This window comes from Pinus tabuliformis, chromosome X, assembly GCF_031772625.1.
Source record: "Pinus tabuliformis cultivar Carrire ecotype Pingquan chromosome X, CPIR1, whole genome shotgun sequence".
In the NCBI taxonomy this organism is placed as follows: Eukaryota; Viridiplantae; Streptophyta; class Pinopsida; order Pinales; family Pinaceae; genus Pinus; species Pinus tabuliformis.
Window position 1 is genome coordinate 879,850,124 of NC_142308.1, and position 26,273 is coordinate 879,876,396.

Genomic DNA, 26,273 nt, shown 5'->3' on the forward strand with positions numbered 1-26,273 from the left:
TACAACAACACTTGTTAGTCCATGCATCATCAACCATCCAATAACTTAACAAATCATGAACGCGCGCCATAGCTAGAGCACATCATATAACCAAGTATACAACCATAATAGACACCATAACAAATCAACCATAATGTCAACATGATAACCAGTACAAGTCCTCATAGATCACAATAGAAAAATAACTCATATTAACATATAAAAATACCAACCAAATCAGGGACTTCCATGTACCAGCTGACCATAGATTGGGATGAACCAAATCTCTCTTTCAACCAATCACCCCCGTGCCATATTCCAAGCATGAATGTGTGATCATATGGGTTGAACCAAACAAAACCAACTAGGGCTTCAAGAGGCCAAACCACCTCAACCCTCAAGCACAATGATCTCACCAATACAATCCATAAATCACTAACATCAACCAAGTTGATCTCTATCCAAGTTGTCCAGGGCTCTAGGAACTCGTAACTCAACCTATAGGGAACCTAAGCTGTTCCAAGGCTCCAGAGCATTTGTCCTAACCCCAAGGCTCCAAGGACTAGTAACTCAACCCACAGACTCCAGGGAACCCAAGTTGTTCCAAGGCTCCAGAGCATTTGTTCCAACCACAACCACAGCAAACCGAAGAACCAATTATAAAAACCAAAATGGAGAACCCATTAGACCATGACTATCTAGGAAATGGGAAGGCAAGGATGAAACCACTGTCAATCCAGGCAAATCTCCATGCCAATGACAACACAAAACCAAGGAACCACATGCATATACCATGCATCCAAAAACTAGCATGCTAAATCTCACATGCATATTGTTACCTGCAATCCACAACTAATTTATGTCCTTACTTGCCGCTATCCAAACTTCCTCTTGCGCGCCCTTGCTTTCCTTGCTTGCTTGTCCAAGCGCTTGCTCTCTCTCCTTTGTTGATCTCGATCAAAAGATGAGCAAAATCTGTGAGTTGATTATCACGTGTTTTTTAATCATTGATGTCTCATTTTTCTTCATTTTCTTCATTTTCCTTCATTTCCCTCTAATTTCCCTTGCATGCAAATTTATGTCTCTTCATCTTCCTTTTCTCCTATTTTCCTTTATTTTCATTAGTAAATGCCATTTATTACCTCTTTGCCTTTGCCAATTTCCATAGCCATTAATAAACCACAAGTGATGCCCACTACAATCTTTTGCCCACCATTTAGCTTGGAATACATGTCCCATGGCCTTAGCCTTATTTTATTTACATAGAAAATCAACCAGGGGTTGTTGCACCTAAAACCTCATTGTTGGTTGAATTAAATGGTTTGTGAGTTGATGAATTGCTGAATTTGCGCAAGGTAGCTTGATTGGCTTTGGAAGCCATGACATTGACAGAAGTTGTAGAGAAAAAAAATGAAATTGTTCCTTGTACATTTGAGATAATGTTCTAGATCTCATTGGAAAAAAAAACTAAATAATATTACTTTCATTAATAATAAAAAAATTTCAATAAAAATCAATTATACGATGATTGATATTACTCTTATAATATAAAAACACAATAAAAATCAATGATACGGTAGTTGATATTCTCTCATAATATAAAATATAATAAAAATCAATGATACCCTTGATTGATAGTAACAATAAACTAAAACTTTGATTTATTAGACTTTTGTCTTTAATAATGGCTTAAATGTAAACATATATGCATTAAAAAAAATTGTTCATATATATAATTATGAATGTTATTAATTTTTTATTTAAAAATTTTGAAATAAGATCTAATTGTAATTTCACTTTTGTTTGATAGTGATATTAGAATAGATAATAATAATGTAATAAAAGTAAGTATAAAAATATAAAGTGTATTCTTATTTATTTGACCAAACATGTAAATATATTATGTAAAATATAGCCCATGTGGTATGGCAAAAAATTGACAATATGTAATATAGTATGAAGTTTCAATCACTATTATTAATTCCATCATTAAAAACCAAATTAATTATATAATAATTAAATAAATATTAAAAATATATATTATAATAATTAATATAAATATTAAAAATATATTATATTATCATTAAAATATATAAATTAAAATATATAATAATTAAATAAATATTAAAACTATTTATATTTTTATTTAATAATATTGAAAATTAATATATATCAAAATTAAAATTTTATTTAAGAAAACGTAATTTCAATTTTTCCATAATAGAAATCTCGTCAAATTTCTAAACGAACGCTAATTAATTCGGAATGTTTCCTTTCCATTCATAAAATCCCTTAAAGAGAAAAAAACACTGGAAACCAATTCCGTATAATTACTTCTTAAGTATATGAAAGAGGTTTTAAAATTTAAAAAAAGAGATCGATTACGAACCCTCGTTACAACGTAACTGAACTGTGATTGACATCTGTCAGACTAATAGGTAGGGTCATAGAATCGTACCATAAATAAATAGGTAGGGTCATAGAATCGGACCATAAATAAATAATGTTGTTTGACGCCTTGGAAACCTGAATTAATTTATTATTTTTTTTATAAGTTTGATAAGAAAAATATTTTTATAATTTCAAATAAGGTTAGGAAATGAACCAATTACTCATAACACTTAATTACCATTTATCGAAAATCCAATGGACAAATTAGTTATCACACTCGGAGTACCTTGAGGACTGAAAACTTGAATTAATTTATCATTTTAGAAATAAAAGCTACCAAAAACATATTTTAAATTGATATTATTTAAAACAGATAAAGAGACCATTTAGGAGAGTTCTATTTTTATTTGTATCTTAAAATAGTGTCGTGTAATTATTAGATGTTTAGATGTTTTGGAGTTTTCAATTTGAATTTTGTTATTTTTTTTTGTTAAATCTTGATTTGGGTTGTTTAAAATGAGTAATCAATTTGAATTTTGTTTTTTTTTTTTTTGTTAAATCTTGATTTGGGTTGTTTAAAATGAGTATCTTGATTTTTTTTTTTTTTTGAAAAAAACATGATTTTGTATTAATATCAGATGAGTTCCAAAAAACACATATAGTCTGGCAGAAAATACCAGATCAAAACCATAGATTTAACAAGTCTATAAAGGATCACCATAAAAACATTACCTCCTATAAATAGTACAAGGAGGGAAAACAGAGATATGTGACAAAACATAGGATATATGTATGATATCAGCGTACAAACCAAATAGCCAGGAAAGAGTGTGATAATCCCTGTTGATATAGAAACATCACTTGCAAAAGATGAAAAACTTGCTTTGCAAAGGACATTGTGAGAAACCCAGTGGCCAAAAACAAAAATGAGAAACAAAAAGCAAGGAGAGAAAGTAACTGATTCAGATTATGTTCTCGGGAGGGAAAAATCCTCTATCTGGTAAGTAATATTGCCCAGATGAATGTCCATTTTCCATCTACCGGGTTGTATTAGTAGCCCTTTCTTTGACAAATTATTTGCTTGTACATTTTGTGATTTGTCCACATACTGAATAGAATAATCTTTTTTTCCTTTCCAGAAATAATCAATTATGTTCATCCATCTTGTTAGCATTTGATTTTTTATGGAAAGTTTGCCCGTGATATGATCAATTATGATTTTAGAATCTCCATAGATATGAAGAGTCAGGATTTGTGTTGTTTAAAATGAGTTTTTGACTACATATATGGATTCAATACTCTGAAAAACCCCAAGACACTTGGATTGTGAAGAGTTAACAACTTAAACTAATGATTCCAACAAATTCGTATTCAATTTTAAACAAATTAACCAGAAAATAAATTAAAAATATCTTCCAAAACATCTAATAAATTATGAGTATTAAAATTATCATATATATTAAAATTATTACATAATATTTATATGATAATATATTAAAATTTTAAATTTTAATAAATATTAATTTTAAACTATATTAAAATTTAAAATTAAAATATTAATTTTTATTCCGAAAGGCGTTTTCTTTATGTTCGTTGGGCAAACACTGTTCAGTTTAACCAATCTCATCGTTGCATTTTCGTTGTTCTCTGGTATCAAAAATTAACACGTGGTTTGTTCTATACAGTTTTTGCGTCTAGTTTACTCCACCTTTGAGTCTCGTTTAAACCATCTAAACCCTCTAGTGGCACATGGCTCCGTTGGTAGGATAACCTGCCAGATTTTTGTCCGTCTCCCACAGCACAGGTCGCCGATGATGTCATCGTAAACCCTTCCCCTTCTTCTTCCTCTGCCGCGAATATTTTGGACTACCTCAACAAGTACGCACAAGAGGATGACATCAGAGTCGAGCCTGTCTGGTCGGCGTTGTTTTTCCTGGAGGAGGACTTACACAGTCGAACAAACTTCACGCTCTAAATGACCCAACAACGATTCCTCCATACAAATCGTGTGCTCATGCACAGAATACAACAATCTTACACATACTTAGTAGTTTCGTTGGGAATTACACACGAAACATCATAGTAACTTCATAGTAAGCAGCGACATCCCCAGACATTTAGAACACTTCATAGCAGACAATGGCTTCCCAAGTATTTAGAACGTGGTCGATCCATCTAAGAAAAGCCACACACTCAACTCCTCAGACTATCGTCTCTTATACGATCAATCCGATGCTTTCCGAAATTCGTTCTCTGTCAAACACCATCGAAATTAATTGCAAAGAATGCTGGAGTGAATGAAGTGTTGTGATGGAAAAATTTGATGGTAGCTGGAATAATTAATCCAATTGAAGTGGTTAGGGGTTGCTATGCAACACCCGGTTGCGAAGACCTTCCTGACATCGAATGTCATCGTAGTTGACATAAAGGAACTGGAACTTGGCGTAAACGGTATTGCATAGTTTTCTGTATTTTTTTCGAGATTTGTTTTAGTGTGATTTTTTGGAGTTTCTAGTGACGAAAATTTTTGTGGTGAAATCTTGATTGTGTTATTTAAACTAGTTTTTTTACTGTATATATGAATTCAACGCCCTGAAAAATCTCTAAGACACTTTTATTGTGCAAGGGTTACCCATCAAACTTGTGATTTCAATGAATTCAAACCCAAAAAATCCAGCAGAAAAAACTTCCAAAATATCACACTAAAAACGACTCACTTTTCTTGCAACAAAATAGCTAAAGCCCATCATACTTTTTCAACTAGCTATTCGTGAAGAATGGTCAACAAATTAATTTTAAAATTAACAAATTTATTCCACATTTTTTCTGTCTGTGCGCAATTGAGCTGAGTCGATTCAAACTCCTATGGTGAAATCATTTGCTGCACTTTTAAGACTTTTCTCGAATCAATCTCCTATGGTGAAATCATTCGCTACCACTTCAAGACGTTAGTGAAAGAACTGTATCGGGAAAATAAAACTCCTTGTTGAGCCACTTGAACGTGAATCTAAGGCCATATAAGAGGTAATTGAATGTACATTCTTATGAGTGAAATACGTATAAGTATAGAGACTGCGAGCGGAGCCGGAACACGGGAGAGACTGCGTTCGAGAGCTGGTGAAGATTTTACAGGCTCATAGCCACCCGTCTTCTCAAAGCCAAGCAGCGCTTTCGGAGTTTTTTACATTTTCTTACAGGCGATTAGTTCTCAAGCAAGGACGGGTGTCATCACATGAGCACCACCCTAAGTAACTTGGTGTCCCCTACAGAGAGTTGATGATTGGCAAATGGGTCGGTAGGTTCTCCGAAAAGCGACACCCTGCATCCAACGGTGGACTCCTGCATGCACCTTCATCACATCTCCTGGACACGTAGAGTTGCCTCCTTTCTCGTCCCATGCAGAAAGACGCCTGGTGAAGAAATCACTTGATGTTTCGTCTCAGCCTCTAAGTTATATAATCGCCCCTGTAGATTTCTTACGGTTTTCTCTTCCAACCTTGGGCCTCTGGCCTCGGGTTTTTTCCGCTTGTTATTCCAGGAGGGTGGTCTTATATCGTTATAGGCTTTCTCTCAGGCGAAAAACATTGTCGGGGCCTAGTCGAAAACATTTGTTTTTTTGGATGGTTGTGGTTCTCTCAGAAGAGCATTTGTACTAGGTGGGTGGTTTGAATCACTATAGTCTATCACACAGCTGGTAATAACAATTTTTATCTGGTTTTGAGCTTTGGGTGGCACCAAGATTTCCTGTTGGATGGTTATGGTATGGTACTGGATGCTCTCTCTCCTGTTGTTCCGGCAAAGCTCGCAAGGTCAGTTTTTTCCGTATTCTCATCTTTTGTTTTTAGATTTTTGGTAAAGAGATAGAGGATGCTTTACAGTAGCGATTGATAGTACTCTGGTTTCCATATAAGGAATTGTCATAGGTGCCTTTTCTGTTTTTGCTTAAAAAATGCTGAAGTCGTTTTATGCTAAGATAAAGAACTCTATAGTGTTTTACAGTCCATGTACTGATTTTCGCATTAGAATTGGGAAGTGGTGGTGTGTTTTCCAGCTAATCTGTTGTTGTGTTGATTGCCAAGACCATTCTCCTGCATAGGTAAAACAGCTCTTACCCGGGTTCTGATAAGCTGTAAAATATGGCTGTCGGAATACCAGTTGAATCTCTGGTATTTCCTATCTTTCCGGTGATCTGAAAATTTCAAATTTTCTTGGTTAGCATCCGCTTTAATTACATCTGTTATGTCTCCTGCACTTGCAATCTATCCCTTATCTGGCATAGTACACACAAATCTCTTCCCATTCAGTTTCGATTTTGACTGGGGGAATGGAATGTCTTTTTATGTCTTATCACTTAGAAGATTTTTCCAATCTGTTAGCCTCACCGCCTCCTTTTCCCATTTCTGGAGTCTTCTACTTATCAGATCCCGAGTCCTCATCCATCTGGAACCTTTAATTTTCCCTATCCTGACATATCCTTTCGTCAGGATCGGATCTACGGTGTTGATCTCCTTGGTCTATCCTATTAATTGCCTCACTCTCTAGGTGTTATTACATCCGGGGATCTTTTTCAGGAAGGAATTTTTAAAGGGTTAGATATTTATTGTACTGGCACAGTGGCTGGCGGCATCAAAGCACTTGCTGGCATCATTGCTTTCCTACCCCCATCAATAGAATGGAAGAGTCTGACTCATCAGCCATGCGAGCGCTTGTACAGGCCACCATACAAGCCGAGGAGGCGCGGAGAAAACTACCAAACCTTACAGGCTGGCAAGCCACAGTGGAGGACATGATAATAAAGCCAGCTTGCAGAGAGGCTCATAAACCAAAAAAGGATTTCTCCAAAAAAGATGGGTCCCCATCTTCCTTTTTCAACAAAGCTAAGAACCCCGTCAAGACTGATCCTCCACCGAAAGCCATTTCCTTGGATGGTGCCACCCTTACAGAAAGAATTGACAGTCTAAAGAAATTAGCGCTGGTTGGGAAGTGGCAATTTCCTGAGATGGGTGATCTGGACATGCGTAAGTGGTTGTCGGACAAATGGGCTCCCTTGATTGGGTACACTCCTATCATTTCCCGCCTTATGAAGGAATGGTATTCTTTCCATTTCCTTAAAGTCTCTGATTTAGATATCATTCTAAATAATCCCTGGGTTTTTGGAAGGAGCTTCTTGGCCCTATCTCGATGGTACATAGGTTTTGATCCTTTAAAGAACACCCCATCCAACAGCCTGATTTGGGTGAAACTACCAAACTTGCCTTTGGAACTATGGTGAGAAGAATCTCTTTCAAAAATAGGGAATTTGATAGGCAAGTTTGTTTATGTTGACCCTTGGTGTAGAGGAGAGAAAGATAAGAGAATTGCTTGGATCCTAATAGAGAAACCGTACAAAGGAGGATATCCAGATCACATGGAGATTGTATGGGGCAACTGTAAAATCCAACAAAGGTTAGACTTATGGGGAATTCCCTTCAGATGCTCCTTATGCCACAAGACCGGCCACTTGATCAGAAATTGCAGTCATCGTTTCTCTCGAAAAAACAGGAAATTAACGTCAGGCAGGTCAGGAGGCCTGAGTCAGAGTATTCCCCAGATGTTGATATTCGGGTCACTTCAAAACAGGATAATCAAAATCTTTTGATTCCTGCTCAGAAAATGGTTCACAAGTCCCCCTCACTAGACCCTCTATCAGAGCCGGACCTTTGTTGTTCCTATAGAGACTCTCTCGGCCGTCTTGATTCAAATATCTCGCCTCCTATATGCTCTCAAATACCTGAACCTCGAGAGGACATCCCGGTTCCTTCTCCCCCTGATATGAATCAAAAGGATTTTGTCGTGGGCTCTCTTCCTATTCAGATATCTTCCTCCTCTCCGACACCAGTCAAATATCGCCCTGCTGAATCGAAAGGAAAGGAACCTATCCAAATTCAAGAAAATGACCCTCGTCATAGTCCTTCCCCGGGTAACATTCTCTCAGATTCTCTGGTAAACAATTTTGATAGCGATATTGACTGCCTCCTCAATAGGACCTCGCTGGAACTTGAACCACTGACCATTCATAAACCGTCCAGCCCGACCCATCCTTTCATAAGTCCTCAATCTGCAAAAAATATCACAGTCAGGAAGAAATCAAAGGGGGGTAGCCGTCATTTTAGAGGGAGAACTGTAGCTTCTGAGCATGATGTGAGAAACTTTTCCTTAGTGGAAGTTCCTGTCCTGGATTCACCGGAGTTTCAGCCCCTTAGAGCATGTGTGGCTGGTGAGTCATCAAAATGACATTCCTCGCCTTTATGAATATCAGGGGATTGGGCGCAGCCCCCAAATTCAATGCGCTAAAGGATTTTTTCTACATGGCTCATCCAAAGATCATATTCATACAGGAGACCATGCATCCCAACTATGTATCCATAGTTTACTTTAGAAAAATGTTTCCTACATGGTATATGGTGGCCACTGAAGCAAATGGTCAGTCAGGTGGTCTAGTGGTTTTGTGGGATCCAGCCTGGATTATGGCAAAAGCCTACAAATGTTGTGCAGGGATTTTAATTCATGCATCTATCAGGGGTCAAACTTTTACTCTCAACTTGCTGAATGTCTATGCTCCATATAAAAACAGACTTCCCTTTTGGGAAAGGCTTTTTGATTCCCATATTCTTGAGATTGAATCGCTGCTATTAGCAGGCGATTTTAACTTGACTCTTAGTTCTGATGAATGTTGGGGGAATTGCAGGAAATTTGATTCTCTGGCTGATAGAATAAAGAAGGAATTACTTAACAGGGATCTGGTGGACATCGCTCCTGACAAAATGAAGCCCACATGGGACAATAACAGGACTTGGCATGCATTCATAGCCAAGAGAATCGACAGAATCATCATACATGCTAGCATTATTGGAAATCTGGGTATGCCTGTATTATCAATCGGGAATGATCATTCATCTGATCACAGACCCATTCTCCTAAACTGGTATGGGAACATAAACATATTCGGATACCCTTTAAAATTCAATAGAATACATTTAGAGGACCAGTCTTTTAATAAAGTCATCTCCGGGAATTGGAAAAGTATACAAGAGTCTGAAATGGCACCTTTTATGCCATTTCGCGTAAAGCTGAACAAATTGAAAACAGTATCGAAAGAGTGGCAAAAAAATAAAAGGAGGATGGATAAAGAGGAATTAAACAGTATTCGCAAGGAACTGGACTCCCTTTGTGAGTCGGCTGATACCAATAGCCTATCTCTAGATCTGAAGAACATGATTAGAAAGCTGGAGAAAAAGAAAAATTTGATCCTACTAAAAGAGGAGGCAACATGGCGTCTCAAAAGCAGAGCCATCTGGCTAAAAGCAGGAGACAGAAATACAAGGTTCTTCCACAAATTCGCAAGCGCAAGAAGGGAAAAAAACACTATCTGGAGCATCAAAGATGAGATGGGAAATGTTCTCTTATCACAACATGAGATAACGATGGAGGCAGTGAGATATTTTCAAAATCAATATAGAAGAAGGGAGGTTATCTTCCAAGATGCCCTTTGGGGCATAGAGCTGGTGCCGGAAATGTTTAATGATGCTGCAAATGAAGATTTCATAAAGCCAATCTCTGAAGATGAACTTCTAAAGGCCATCAAATCCTTCAAAAAGGATAAAAGCCCGGGGCCCGACGGCTGGCCAATTGAATTTTTCCTTCATTTCTATGACCTTTTCAAATCAGATCTGCTACGCATGGTTGAAGCATCCCGGATGTCTGGAAACATTCACTCGGCTACCACCTCAACCTTCATTGCGCTAATTCCAAAAAAGAATAGGTCTGAATCCTTTCACGATTTTCGGCCTATCTCACTCTGCAACATCATGTTTAAGATAATCTCAAAAATCATTGCGGAGAGAATGAAGCCTATTCTAAATTCCTATATCTCCAGAGACCAACATGCATTTTTAAAGGGTCGTTTCATCTTGGACGCGGTTGCCATGACACAAGAAAGTCTTTTTACAATGCTGTCAAAGAATATGGATGCGGCTATCCTCAAGATTGACTTGCAAAAAGCTTATGATTGTGTAGATTGGGGCTTTTTGAGAGTATTGTTGGCTAAGATAGGACTGAAGTCCCAAAGTGTCAATTGGGTCATGTCTTGTGTGGAGAATGTAAAATATTCGGTGATTGTGAATGGAATTCCCTCGGCTTTCTTCCAAGCAAAGAGAGGACTCCGACAGGGATGTCCCCTTTCCCCATTGCTGTTCATTCTGGTGATGAACTCTCTTAGTCTGCAGATAAACAAAGCAGTCAAGGATAAGAGATGTCGTCCGGTTAAGATCTGTAAGAACATCTCCATTTCACATAATCTTTTTGTCGATGATGTTCTCATCTTCACTATGCTCTGCAGGGCCTCCTGGGCTTGCATAAACGATATCCTTTCAAAATTCCAGAAAGCTACAGGTTTGTTTATAAATAAGGAAAAATCTTCTCTGTTTCACAATGATGTGAATATGGAAATTGTTCATTGGATATCAGACCTGATGGGCATAGCTCCTTTTTCAATTCAACAAGGGTTCAAATACCTGGGCTTTACTTTAAAGGCAAAAGGATACTCAAAAAGGGATTGGCAATGGCTATTGGACAGGTTTTATAAGAAGATTGCAGGGTGGGAATATAAATTTCTTTCTCTAGCTGGCAGACTTATTTTAGTTCAGGCTGTCCTATGCCAACTTTCAATCTACTGGGCTCACATTTTCTTTCTTCCCAGCAGTATTATAAAACAGATGAACAGACTGGTTGCAAACTTTCTGTGGGGAGGTCACGCATATCAGAGCAAAATACATCTTGTCAAGATGGCCTCTATTTCAAAACCAAAAAGGATGGGTGGATGGGGTTTGATAGACATTCGCACTTTTGGAAATGCCCTTCTCTGCAAGTCTCTCTATAGAGGAATATATGATGACGGGCCATGGAGCAAGATTGTAAAGACGAAATATCTAAAAGGAAAGAGCATAGAATTTTGGTACAGGAGGCGGTCTTTTGGCACCAGAAGCGGCTCGATGATATGGCAAAGCCTGAGAAAAGTCCATCCTTTTTTCATAAAAAACTTTCGCTGGAACCTTTATTCCGGATCAAATATTTTTATTGCTTTTGATTCTATTTCACCTGCCCGGGGTTTCTCGTTCCCCCATCCACTGTTATGCAATCTTCATAGGCTGGGAGTTTTTACGTGGGATAAGTTGATAAAAGAATGGTCTGGCTCTTCTCCGGTTTGGAAGGATGGGGAGGAGTTGCATTTACCCCATTCGATGCTTCCTCTTTGGATGATGGTAAAAGCGAGACTTGATAGTTTGGGGATCACCCGAACGGGTTCAAAGGATCGTCTGGTATGGTCTCTCCATAAACCTGTGAGCGTAAAGAACATTTATGCTGATATGATTTCCGTTATTGCTGGAAGTCCTCCTCCGCATTTCCCTCTCTGTTTTTGGAAAGCTGCATGTCCGCTGAAGATGATTATTTTCTCTTGGCTGCTATTTGGGAACAAAAATCTCACATGGGAGATTCTTCAAAGGAGAAGCTGGCAGGGTCCAAGTAGATGTTCCATGTGCCTCAATGACACGGAAACAAATTTGCATATGTTCTTTCAGTGCCCCTCGTCCCTTATAATCTGGTATGATTTGTCTACATATTTTGTTTTCCCTCACAACATTTTTTCTTCTGTTCAGGAAGGTTTTATTTGGTGGAGTAGACAATCCTCATCTTGGAGATCGCTGTTCATTATCACATGCTGGTATCTGTGGAACTGGAGGAACGCACACATTTTCCAAGACTCTAAGGAACCTCTCCAGGCTATTCTTCAGCGTATATTGGCTTGCTATGATTCCTATCATCAGAATGCCACTATGCCAAACATGTCTGCCATATGATGCTGCGGGGTTTTGCTCCTGCAAGAGGTTTTATCCCTCCAGATCGTCAGTATCTTGTCTGTTGGATCCTCTTCTCCAAGGCCGGGCGTATCTGCCCCTTCTTTCTTATATGTTTTTGTATGAATCTGTATATGGTACAGCCTCGTCAAGTATTGACATGTCTCTGTCGAGCTTTTTTTGAACATCTGGTCTTGTAGATGTATAGTATATGTCACTTCTCTCTTTTCTGTGTGTTTAGATCTGGTCTATCTGACATCTATCTTTTGCTAAGGATGATAGGCATATATTGCCTCTATGGATTATCTGTATGCTTTTTATGAAAGGGAGACTGGGCATTTCTATGCCTCATCAGTATCTCGAATTATGTATTGATGATCTTTATATACTCTTAATATAAAGCTATGTTGGTTTTTTTTCTCTGAAAAAGTTGGGTGTCAAGTCGCTTGTCGCCGTGAAACGTGTGTACGTGTACCTATGGAAGAAGCATGAACCACAGGTTGAGCTCTACTTGCCAGTGTTGAAGCGACCAATGAAAATGATTTTTAAATTATAGTTATGTAATGGGATTTTGTAATGGCATGTTAATACATCGAGAGAGGAGTGATAAAAGATATTAATGATATATTAAAGTTAGGTGTATTTTCGGAATGTGAAGAATTTTCAAAGTTTCGAGGGATTCGATATCACATATTGTATACGTATATGTAGTCATAAGCTCATGAACAAAGGAGAGAGGTAAGCGGAGAGTCATAAGAGAGTAAAAATAGAAAGGGGTGTATTTTTTTTCACATTTTTAATTGTATGTATCTTCAAGGGAGACCTAAGGGTTTAGCCATGTTGGGTGGGAAATATGTATAAATAATATTTTATTAAAATATATTTATGTGTAGTGATGGAGTGGTAAGAAGTTAATATAATGTTATTTTAGAGTGATAAGTAATAGGTTGATTTGTTATTTTTGTAATGTTCGAAGGAATAAGTATGTAGAAGTATGTAAGTAGGTGTGAGAGTGAAGAAGGAGAGGCTAATGAGTAGGTTATGAGTTCTCCTGTATATATTTAATTAATTAATTAATTATTATGATTTTATTATGTCCATTTTTATGGTGTGGATTGTTCAGTTTTATTATGGGTGTGGTTATTTTTTAAGTTATAGGCCTATGGCCTATGGTGTCATAATGTCAAGCCCAGTGGTGCACCCATTGGTCACTTCCTCCCCATGGAACACCTTCTCTAGCTTCCTACCAACTGGATTCTTTATCTCTATATCTACATATCATCTACTATTCATATACATATCTAACCTTGAAATAACCAAGTGCCATAGTGGGCTAGCACCACCCTTCGCCTACAGAAAAATTTGGCGGCCTATGGGTTTACCCAAGGCCCTTTGTAATGCCCTGCGGTTGGTGAGTCAACCGGGCGCGCCCTCTCACCGTGCGAAGTAGCAAGTAATGCGAAAAACATAAGGCAACCAAGGGCGTGGCATACTTATGCAGACGAGTTGGGAGTCTTGTGTGTTTATATGGGCGAGTTGAGGGAGCTCGCACCACAAGCTGACCGAGGAGCAAAAGACAAACAGAGGGTGAGTTGATGGGCGGTCCCGTGCCATGGGCGGGCCGACCACACGAAGTGTTGTAATGTTTGTAAAGACGCAGCGGTTGGGAGATAGGTGGAAGGGTCGGCCGAGGGCGCGACCTCCACACGAAGGCATCGTATATATGTGCGATGGAGTTGCCGTTTGGAGCATCGATAATTTGGTCTTCAATCATCGAACAAGAGGTGCGAGGAAGGTGATAAAGCCACAGTGAAGGCGTAAGCTATGCGCCCGCTCACCGGGCAGGTTATACACAGACTTGGCACGAGGTTTGAACGGTTGAAGGCGCGGGTGGACGGCGTGCGAAGGCCCTCGCTCGCCGAAGTCTTGGACGAGTTTTGGTTGTATCTCGGGTGAGGGCCGTGCACGGGCGCGCCCGCCCGTCTTGACAAAGGACTCGTGTATTGTGTTGTATGTTCGGTTGGAGGGTGAGACCACCGTGTGTGCATGCACGGGTGGGCGCCCGACTCGGTTGTAATGACGGTCGAGTATAACTCCCAGTCACTTGTAAAAATTCTCTCATATATAATAAAAGATTTACTTGCATATGAATGTGTTCATGCTGCTGTTCTATGGATGTTATTGCTGATGTTTATAATGTTAATGGATTCCGCACATTAATGTTATGTTTATTCATGAATGAAGATGAATGTTAAGGTGTAGTTCGTAAAGTAAGATAACAATGGAACATGTTAATTACTTAGGCGGTGCCACACCCAGCCAATTAAACGAAAAAAGAATTGGGGGCGTGACAGGTGGTATCAGAGCAGGGTTGCTCATGACAGGTGAAGCTGATTCAGGGTTGAAGAAGCTTGACAGAAGCAGAGAACAGACATGTATGCAGGGAAAAGTTATGGAGAAATCATGGATTACTAGTCTGGGTTTCGTGGACTTGATGGTTCATGGCAAGACCATTCAAGCTCTGGTGGACACGGGGGCCACTCATAACTTCATGATGACACGGTTAGCAAAAGAGGTTGGACTGATGATCTTCCCGTCGAATGTGGAAGTCAAGGCAGTGAACTCTAGAGCTAAAGTGGCAGGTTTGGCACACGAAGTGCCTGTGCAGATAAAAGACTGGAAGGGTCAGTTGGACTTCACAATGATGGAGATGAACGACTTTGATATGATATTGGGGCAAGATTTCTTGAAGGGAAACAAGGAAATTGTTGTCCCCTTCTATGATGAGGTGGTGCTGGTTGGACAGTCACAAACTTGGACTTTGCCCACTCATAGGCAAAGGAGGGAAGTCAAGGTGCAACATGTTTCTGCACTAAGTTTGGAGAAGGCTATGAAGGAGTGAGATATGGAGACATATGTGGTGATGTTCAAGGGAGTCGAAGGTGATGGAGTGGGGATGCCTGTTTCAACCGAGATTTCTGAGGTGCTGGACAAATATGCAGATTTGATGCCTGATGACCTACCAAAGAAACTTCCACCAAGGCGTGCAACGGACCATAGCATTGAGCTTGAGCGAGGAAAGCAACCTTCGGCTAAAGCACCTTATCGGTTGTCAGGACTCGAGTTGGAGGAGTTGAAACGATAGTTAAAGGAGTTAACTGATGCAGGTTTCATCAAACCTTCAAGGTCCCCATATGGTGCTCCGGTATTGTTCCAATGGAAGAAGGATTCGAATGAGCTACGGATGTGCTGTGATTACTGTGCATTGAACAAGCAGACGGTAAGAAACATGTATCCTTTGCCATTGGCTACTGATTGCTTTGACAAGCTTGCGAAAGCCCGAGTGTTTTCCAAGCTGGACTTGAGGCATGGGTATTATCAGGTGGAGATAGCTGAAGGAGACAAGAAGAAGACCGTGATAGTAACAAGGTATGGTAGTTTTGAATTCCTTGTTATGCCATTCAGGTTGTGCAATGCTCCTGCTACGTTTTGCATTTTGATGAATGATGTTCTACGACCATACTTGGATTTGTTCGTAGTAGTATACTTGGACGATATAGTGGTGTACAGTGACAACATGGAGGATCATAAGAAACACTTGGCAATGGTGTTCGAGGCACTGAAGGCGAATCAGTTGTACTTGAAGAAGTCTAAGTGTATGTTCGCTCAGATCGAGATTCCGTTCCTTGGGCATATAGTAGGTCAAGGGTACATACGGATGGAGCCGAGCAGAGTGAAGGCGATCAAGGACTAGGTTGAACCGAAGAATGTCCATGAGATGAGGGTGTTTTTGGGCATGACCAACTACCAACAAAAGTTTGTAGAGGGGTACTCCAAGGTGACATCATCACTGACAGACCTATTGAAAAAAGACAAGAGATGGAGTTGGACGCATAAATGTCAAGTGGCATTTGATGATTTGAAGAAGAGGATGGTTACAACACCGATATTGAAGTTGATGGACTTCGAGCGACCATTTGAGGTACACACAGATGCTTCAGACTTTGCCACAGGAGGGGTTCTTATGCAGGATGGGCATCCAGTGGCGTACGAGAGTCGGAAGTTGCAGGATAGAGAACGGAGGTATCCGGTCCATGAGAAGGAGATGATTGCAATCATTCACTGTCTTCATGTGTGGAGGCATTACCTAATTGGGAAGCCATTTGTTGTCAAGACGAACAATGTTGCAACAAGTTATTTTGAATCACAACTGAAGCTTTCTGCGAAGCAAGCTCGTTGGCAGAATTTCTTGGCAGAGTTCAACATGACTATCGAGTATAGACCGGGAAGACACAATGTAGTAGCAGATGCCCTTAGCAGGAAGGGACAACTTGCAGCATTGGAGGAAGGAGAAGACCGGGCAGCTAGGAGTAGGAGTCGAGTTCAGATGTCAGAAGAGATGCAGAATAAGCTCAAGGAAAGTGTTGAGACTGATACTCAGGCGCAGATTATAGTGAAGCAGGTGAAGGAGGGGAAGACACGAAAGTTCTTTCTCCGAGATGGATTCTTGTTCTTTGGAAACCGGCTCTATGTTCCAAAGTCATCTGGGCTCAGGAGGCACCTTTTGAAGGAGTGCCACGACTCGCCATGGGCTGGCCACCTAGGGATGCGTCGTTCTTTGGCATTGTTGGAGAGAGGATTCTTTTGGGAGAAGATGCGGGAGGATGTAGAGGAGTATGTACATACGTGCATCATTTGTCAGCAGGACAAATCAGATACTCAGAGGCAAGGAGGTCTATTGCAGCCTTTGTCGATTCCTGAGAGACCATGGATGAGTGTCTCGATGGACTTCATCACTCAATTGCCACAGGTTTAGGGGTATAATGGGATTATGGTCGAGGTGGATCGTTTTTCCAAGTATGTTGTCTTTGTTCCTACAAAGATACCATGTGGAGCTGATCAGACTGCGGAGTTGTTCTTCAAGAACATAGTGACGTATTGGGGGATGCCATTAAACATCGTGTCGGACTGAGATCCGCGTTTTACAAGCAGATTTTGGACTACATTGTTCAAGTTAGTCGGGACAGAGTTGTTGATGAGTTTGAGTTACCATCCGCAGACAGATGGGCAGACCGAGAGGATCAACGCATTGCTGGAGGATTACTTGAGACATTATGTGATGGCTGATCAGAAGAATTGGCTTGAACTCTTGGATGTTGCTCAGTTTAGCTACAACATTCAAAAGAGTTCTGCGACGGGGTACAGTCCATTTGAGTTGGTGAATGGACAGATGCCAGTCACACCACATACCGTAGTGACAGGAGGTTTCTTGAGGAGTCCTAATGCGAAGAAGTTCATGAAGGCTTGGGATGAGACCTTGGAGCTGGCACGGTTGTGCTTGCACGAAGCTGCAAGGAGAATGAAGAAATGGGCAGATAAGGGAAGATGGGATGTACACTTTAGTGTGGGAGATATGGTGTTTCTCAGGATAACCGGGGAACAGTTTCACTAAGGGGACTGCGAGCAAACTGACACAGAAGTATGAGGGACCATTCCGAGTGAAGAAGAGAGTGGGGGAAGTTGCTTATGAGCTGGAGCTTCCGCACCATATGCACATGAAGCATCCGGTTTTTCACATGAGTCAGTTGAAGAGATGCAGACTTGATACTAATCATCCAGAGAGAGTTGAACCGCCGAGAGGACCAGCCGGGATTGTGGACAAGCCAGATTTGGAGTTGGAGAATATTTTGAGCTTTAGAATTACAGGGATTGGTTGCCATGTGAAACGGGAGTTTCTTGTCAGATGGAAGAATGCACCGGAGGAGGAAAGCTGGGAATCAGCGGACTCGCTTTGGAGATGGAAGAAGAAGATTGAGAAGTGTGACAGGAAGCTATTGAGGAGGTCGGGATTGTCGAGGGCGACAATGATTTCGAGTGGGGGAGGATGTAACGCCCTGTAGTTGGCGAGTCAACCGGGCGTGCCCTCTCACCGTGCGAAGTAGCAAGTCATGCAAAAAACATAAGGCAACTAAGGGCGTGGCATATTTATGCAGATGAGTTGGAAGTCTTGTGTGTTTATATGGACGATTTGAGGGATTTTGCACCACAAGCCGACCGAGGAGCGAAAGACAAATGAAGGGCGAGTTGATGGGCGGTCTGGTGCCATGGGCGGGCCGACCACACAAAGTGTTGTAACGTTTGTAAAGACGCAGCGGTTGGGAGATAGGTGGAAGGGTCGGCCGAGGGCGCAACCTCCACATGAAGGCATCGTATATATGTGCGATGGAGTTGCCATTTGGAGCATCAATCATTCGGTCTTCAATCATCGAACAAGAGGTGCGAGGAAGGTGATAAAGCCGCAGCGAAGGCGCAGGCTATGCGCCCGCTTGCCGGGCAGGTTATACATGGACTTGGCACGAGGTTTGAATGGTTGAAGGCGCGGGTGGAGGGCGTGCGAAGGCGCTTGCCTGTTGAAGTCTTGGACTAGTTTTGGTTGTATCTCGGGTGAGGGCCGTGCACGGGCGCGCCCGCCTGTCTTAACAAAGGACTCGTGTATTGTGTTGTATGTTCGGTTGGATGGTGAGACCACCGTGTGTGCGTGCATGGGTGGGCGCTCGACTCGGTTGTAACGCCGATCGAGTATAACTCCTGGTCACTTGTAAAAATTCTCTCATATATAATAAAAGATTTACTTGCATATGAATGTGTTCATGCTGCTGTTCTATGGATGTTATTTCCGATGTTTATAATGTTAATGGATTCCGCACATTAATGTTATGTCTATTCATGAATGAAGATGAATGTTAAGGCGTAGTTCATAAAGTAAGATAATAATGGAACATGTTAATTACTTAGGCGGTGCTGCATCCGACCACTTAAACGAAAAAAAGAATTGCGGGCGTAACACCCTCCCACCCAAAGAACCTGAATTCTGAGAAATCCTCGGAGAGTTATTGACCGCACGATGCAATTAGCGTGCCAATTATTCGTCATCTACAACAGAGGATAACACTGTCACGTCTCCCATCATTTCCAATGCCTCCATTTTACTTTGTTTGTCCGAGACCTTATTTGTTGCATGTTTGCCAAACTCACTTTGTGCATATTAATCTCCCTCTTCTCTTTCACGACCAGGGTAGCTAAATTCATAGTATCCTTTGCAGCAATGGTTTCCTTCACTCCTTATGCCGCTAGCTAAATTCAAAGCATCCTTTGCAGCAGTGGTTGCTTTCACTCCTACCGCTTTTCTGAAAGTTTCAGCTTTGGCCACAACTAGAGCCTTTGCTGCCCTCTTCGTAGCGGCCTTGGGTTCCACCACGAAATCCTCAAACAAAAGCGAAGATTTCCCAAATAGCAGGGGATTATTCTTTCAAGAACCATAATTATAGGGCAGTCCCTTCTCCCAATTTGACAAAAATGAAATATTCTCATGAAATATTAAACTTTTTATGAAATGGAGTATTTTTTTTAATGATATTTTTGGAAGATAATTAGAGTTTTATTTTTATATTTTTAATAAAAAATAAACATTTTTTTTGGGTTGAGTGAATTAGGTAGACTAAATATTATATTATATAAAAAAATATTATAACAAGTTATGTCTCTCACCACCCTAGATTATCAAGCGTTGAGTGGGATCAAATCTCTAGAGGTGAAAACCATTGGCTCTTTTATATAGAAAAATAAGATTCAAGTAGAATCTCTAGTTGTGAAAACCATTGGCTCTTTTATATAAAAAAATAAGATTCAAGTAGAGATTGCATCCATTGACATGACCCTTTTTTATTGCAAGGATTGCAGTGGTTCCTAAGTCTGGTGGTTAGAAAAATTTTCCCCTTCAGTGTGGCATTGTGCACCCCATAAGGTGCAATTGCTAGTTTAATTTATGTTAATAGTATTGTGAATGCATTTAACCTTAAAAAAAATAAAATTTTAATATTTATAATATTTATTTAGAAAATGGAAAACAAAAAAACATATATATAATAATGTTTTGGAAATTTGAAATATTTTTTTGGATATTTAAATAATATTAATTTTATAATTTCAAAAATCTAATAAAAAACAATGACACTGATATATAATAAAAGAAATAATATGATGATTAATATTATTTTTTAATATAAATATACAATATTAAGAATAAGTTAAAACTATAATTTATTAGTTAAATTTGTAGTTTTTTTGGGGGGAAAATAACAATTTTCTATTATTTGAGAAAATTACATGTTGTAGATGCCAAACATGCATATGCAGAGAGTTAGGTCGTAGCCTTCAAATGTATAATGTCTGTACAAAATTAACCCGAGTGGGTATACCATACCTGTTCTGAAATAGATATATACAATGATATATAGAGCATAATATAATGATATGATAATATCTTCAAGAAATGTACAAAATTACCGAAGAAATAGATATATACAATGATATATAGAGCATAATATAATAATATGATAATATCTGCAAAAAATGACATTGTATTAGGGCCTATCTGCACTTGAAATGGCTGGTCTATATGGCCGATGGTAATATGCCCTTGAAATGGCTAGTCTATATATGGCCGATGGTAATATTGATATTGTCTGCTGTTCTTGAATTGTCTTTAGTAATGAGTTAAATATAAACATATATGTATTAAAAATTATTCATATTTATAACGAATGTTATTAATTATTATTTTTTATTTAAATAAATTTTGAAATAAAATGTTGATAGTGACATTTTGAATAAATACAATGTATATTTATATTAGGAGTAGATGTGGAAACTTTGATTTATTAGACTTTTATCTTTATCACTGATTTAAATATAAACATATATATATTAAAAACTATTATAAAAAATTATAAAGCAAATCTATTAATTCTTTTATTTAAATAATTTATCAAGTAAGATTTATCTATAACTTAATTTTTGTTTAATAATAATATTTTTAATAAAGATAACTATAATATTGGTAATAAATTGTCCGTGTTGTTCATATCAAAGTAGATATGATATGATATGAGATGAAATCAATAAGATGTCATGACACTCTTAATTAGTATTAATGATTCTAACCATTAAAATAGGACGGGTACAATAAGATATATCTCTTTTCTCTAGTTTTGTCTTTAGTGAGACTTTTTGGAAGTTTTTCCTGTAGGTTTTCTGGTCTAATTTCTCTAAAATCTAATAACAAGCTTGATAGGTAACTCTTGCACAAATAAAGTGCCCTAAATTTATTTGAAAATGCTAAATCCATATAAAATAAAAAAACCAGTATAAATAACACAAATCAAAATTTCACCTCAAAATTTTTCACCAAAATACAACACTAAAAAAATCAAACTAAAAATAACTCCATTCCAAATACTATAAAAACTTGGTTAACCATTGTATTTACGCTCTCGTACAATCTATTGAAAAAGCATGAAAAATGTTAAAAACCATTACCGTATAATATGTACATTACTTCTAAATTTTGTAAAAGAGGTTTTGAAAATAATAAAATTTGTTTTGAACCCTCGTTACAACGGTACACATTAAGCTCGAGGACTGCAAACTTGAATTTGCATACCTTGAATCTCGCAAAGATACAAAATTGCAAATGTGTGCATCACGTTTATTTTAACCTCTAATGGCAGTGCCGCTTTTGCAGAGAATGAGGGAACACGAGCACACAAAATACAGCAAATTTGCAAATCTGATGGTGGCGGACCACGACAACAACGTGCAGCCCTCTTTGTCACTAAATACAAGACGCGCGTCATTTAAAATGCAGCAGTGTCTGTTGACTGGCAGACGGACGGAATGCTTTCAAACCCCCGTGGTGTAGTTCTCTCAAGTCTCTGTATACCTTTCTTCGCTTTGCATTCTGCGAACTAGAAGAAAGAAACGATGACAGCAGAGGTGAAGAAGATAATGGTGGCAATAGATGAGAGCGAGTACAGCAAATACGCGTTGGAATGGACTCTAACCAACCTCAACATCAACGCCAATCTCACTATGTTTGCTCAGAGTGAGAGTGGGGGTGCTGACAATGGATTGATATCATTTTATGTTATACACGTTCAACCCTTGCCCAACATATCCACTGCTGGCATCGGAAACCCTAGCGCAGTAGCTTTTGGAGGAACGCGTATGTAAATAAAACGATTCTCTCTGTATTGCTTTGCTCTGTCTTCTCTTCAGAAACAAAAGCAAAAATGGAAAATTATGATTTTTGACAACATACCCTGCACGAAGCTTGAACTCTGAATGTTTTTTTTAATCAACCAAACAAACCTTAACAAGAACCCAATGATTTATTTTTCAAACTTTTGTGAACAATCGGTGCCCTTTCCCAGTATGCAGTAGTCTCATTTGTAGTATTTTTTGGGCCAAATTTGCCCAAACCTTGCACCTGACTCCAATTCCTTTGAAAATGACAGCTTGGATTGGCTGGAATGGCATGAAACTGACAGCTTGCCTTAGGAGACAGCCAATGAGGAGCAGAACATGTTTATGGCTAATAGAATGTTGAAGAGAGCCCCAAGGGCTAGCTTAAGTGGTCCTTTAAATCACCTCAGGTTCAATTCTCTCTATACCCTTGGGGTAACTCTGTGGTTGAGCTGGCAAAAGTGATCCCCTTTGCCTGGTACAAATTCTGTGAAGAGATATGCAACACCCTTGATTTACCATCTAGCCAAGACCTGTTGATCCTCCAACGTTATTACTGAGTATTAAGGACTGTATTTTCATTATTGTAACGATGACATAGGACAAGCTAGATGTTTGGAAACCAACTTGAAGGGCGCCTTGTGAGTTCAGCGCTGCTCTGACTTTGGGTTGGAACTTGGCTGTCTGTACATTGTGAGTTCTTTTTTTAAGAACAAATTATATTCCGAAGGCAGAAAGAGAAGTGTTTTATTTGGCCTATTCTGGCAATTTGTTTGGTGATTTTGTTTCTAAAACTGTTGGAATATGCAAAGAGGGTTATCATAACGATATCAGCCTTTGTTGAATTTTGGGGAGTTTTCATATTATATTCTGAAGGCAGGAAGAGAAGGGTTATATTTGGGCTACCTGGGCAATTTTTTGGGCGATTTTGTTTGCGAAAACTGTTGGAATATGCAAAGAGGGTTGCCGTAACAGTGTCCATAGTAGACTCTGCTCGTTGGAAGTTAAGACTACCATCTTGATTAGTGATCATGAAACTTGGGTGAAAAAGAGAAAAATGGAAAATGAGAAAAAAGTGAGAAATCAGTGGAGTACATGAAACACGGGGTTGAAGCCATTTTTTCGGCAACAGAGGCAGTTTTGTCAGTTTTGTCTTTAACAACTGTAGTGAAATCTGATGAGTGGTTGAGACAAACCATCATATAACTACAGAGTAGCCTATACATGGACTGGTTGAGTCGTGCCATCATATAACTAGAGAGTAGCGTAAATGTAGACTCTGCGTCTTTGAAGTTGAGACTAGGGAACACTTCATCTAGTTAGATTTTATAATCGAACAAGTACGATAACGAAAAGAGAGACAGACAAACATAGAGATATGGGAATCCAAAGAGAGAATATAATGAGCTCATTAAGATGCAGAATAAAGAGAAGTATAGCTAGCATGAAGTAGGCTGCCTACCTAAGTTACCAGGGTTCCTGGGTTTGGGGTATGAGGACAACACTTTTTAAACAAGGATCTTGGGCTTGTAGGTGTACACTAGATTCATATATACTTTTAATATATATAAAAAAATTAAAATTAAAAAACATTCACACTGCATAATATCATTTTCAGCAACAACAAAAACATGCACATCGCTGCATTTCATAATCATGATATCTAATTCTATTATGACTTATCAAATTCAGAATGCATTGATTCATTGAAGTTTTGAACAGTCATACAATTATTAGAGCACCGAAATCCCTTAATTGCTGGACTGTTCTCTCCCTTCACCATCGGACTATTTCTTCTTTCATTGCTGGAAATGAAATGGTATAAATGAGAGGGTGATTTAGTGTTTTGAGTGCATACGGCTGTGAGGTAAGTGAAGGATTGGGATTTTCAGGGAGGGCCTCCGGCCATCCTTGCATTTTTTGGCCTTTTTTATGTTCTTAAAATTAAAGACAATTTTTTTAATGGAGCATGCACCCATGTAATCCCCAAACACACCCAAAGTCAGGGTTCAAGTATCTGTTTTGGGCTACCTCGAATTACTTGTTGGGAAGTACTTAGTTTGGTGGGCAAGAATCCGGTTCAGGTGGGTGTGTGCAATGACATCTCAGTTCCTGAATTCAGCATGGGAGATGGAAACTGGGGTTGAGTTTGGGCATCCATGCCCCAGGTGTGGGTAGTTGTGCAACGTAGCCACCAACATAAAAAAATTCATGAACCTCTCAAGAAGCGTGCTACCGATACTCAACTTAATGCCATTTCTTTGTTATGATACTTAATCACCTAGGACTGACAACATAAACTTAGTCACGCATGATAACATTTATTGCTACGGTTGTAGCTGGATGTATGCCCTCCAACAATCCCTCTCATATGAGAGCTCTAAACAACAAACTGTACACAAGCTCAATGTCAATGGTTGCCTACAAACTCAATGTCTGACAAATAAACGGGAAGTCTATCGACATCATCCCCTTTAGACAAGAGCTTGTATTTAAAACTTGCGAAACAACCAAACAGCCTGACTCTTCATTCATAATCTAGTTAGCATCCTTTGTCTTCAATAACCTGCCACCATGTCATGAAGCCTTTGTTACTCAACTTTAAGTACCGCAACAATAACACAAATCTTGTCTTTTGAAGAACTTAAGGGGCTCATATTGCAACAAGGGAAACAAAGTAAGCAATTTGAGGAAGAGTATAATGAAGAGTAGTCTTTTGGAACTAAGTTTAAAGGAAAAAAGGAAGCAAGTAAATATCGAGAAACGAGGCTAAAATGGAAACTTTAGGGTGAAGATAAGAAAGCCAATCTGAGGCAATATAAGGTAAGAAGAGGAAAAATTAATCCAAATGAAAAAGATTACATAAGAAGTTTTTTTGTTGTGGGGAATAAGTACATATTGAGAAAGAGTCCACATAGGGGTTGGCCCCTCTATCTGGGTGCGAATCATCCTGTGGCCCCCAAATGTGGGTTTGGGGCACAAAATTGGGTCTCATGGGTCTCCAAGTGGTAAAATATCTATCTCTGCTCCAACATTGAGGCCACTGAAGATGGTGCAAGCCCTCCCATGTCTCAAGGAATGAGACAAACCTCATCTAGGCCTTGGATCAACTGCCACAGTGCCACACCACATATATATGTTGAGCCGGCTGGCGGCAAATTGGTCCAAGTGCATCATCTCATGAATAATATAAAGTAAAGTGCAGAGGCTTTGTAATACCCCCGAGAAATTACTTTCGACCAGTGTTACTTGGGAGTGGGAGTGAAAGCGGGGAGCGGGAGCGACATTTTCAGAAGCTCCCGGTTTGGGAGCGAATCCCGGAGCATTTTTTATATAATATATATATATTTTTATATTTTGATACATATATGTCAACAAAAACATGTAGAATAATGAATTAGATATAAAAACCATAAAAAAACATAGATTGAACCATACAACAACAATCATCTAGAAGTTATAATCTTCATCAACCACGTCCACAAGTTAGTAACATAGTAACATACAACATATTGAGTCTCATGATTCATCAATCTTAAAGTTTCAAGCTTTCAAAATTCAATATATAACATTTATCATCATTGATCACCAAAGTTGTACTTGTAAGCTAAGTGTAACCATTACAACAAATAATATCTAACATGAAATGAAATGTTATAAAATGAAATGAAATGAAGCAACTTTCAACTTTCATGAAGCATCATATTCATAATTCATTACTAATGAGTTATAATTGCCAACTTCAAACTTAAATTGTCATATATTGTTTAAAAAAATATCATAATAAATATGAAAGAGTCAATAGTTATAAAAGCTACTAGAAATTAGAAAAGCGAAGTAAATCTATTATCTATTTCTTATGCTTGGGCCTCTTGCCACCACGAGAAATGTCTAATTTTTTAGTCTTGTTGGAAAATCAGGGTCTTT

The 26,273-nt window shown here is 38.9% G+C and overlaps 1 protein-coding gene across 1 annotated transcript in view; it reads left to right on the plus strand.

Moving 5' to 3' along the window:
- The first annotated feature begins 21,831 nt into the window (after positions 1-21,831).
- LOC149142516 (uncharacterized) overlaps positions 21,832-26,273 on the plus strand; it is a 239,090-nt gene continuing 234,648 nt past the window's right edge. Inside the window, exon 1 of the mRNA XM_089447271.1 lies at positions 21,832-22,326. Coding sequence (XP_089303397.1) covers positions 22,086-22,326 — 241 coding nt within the window. The 5' untranslated portion in view covers positions 21,832-22,085. The remainder of the gene's footprint in view (positions 22,327-26,273) is intronic.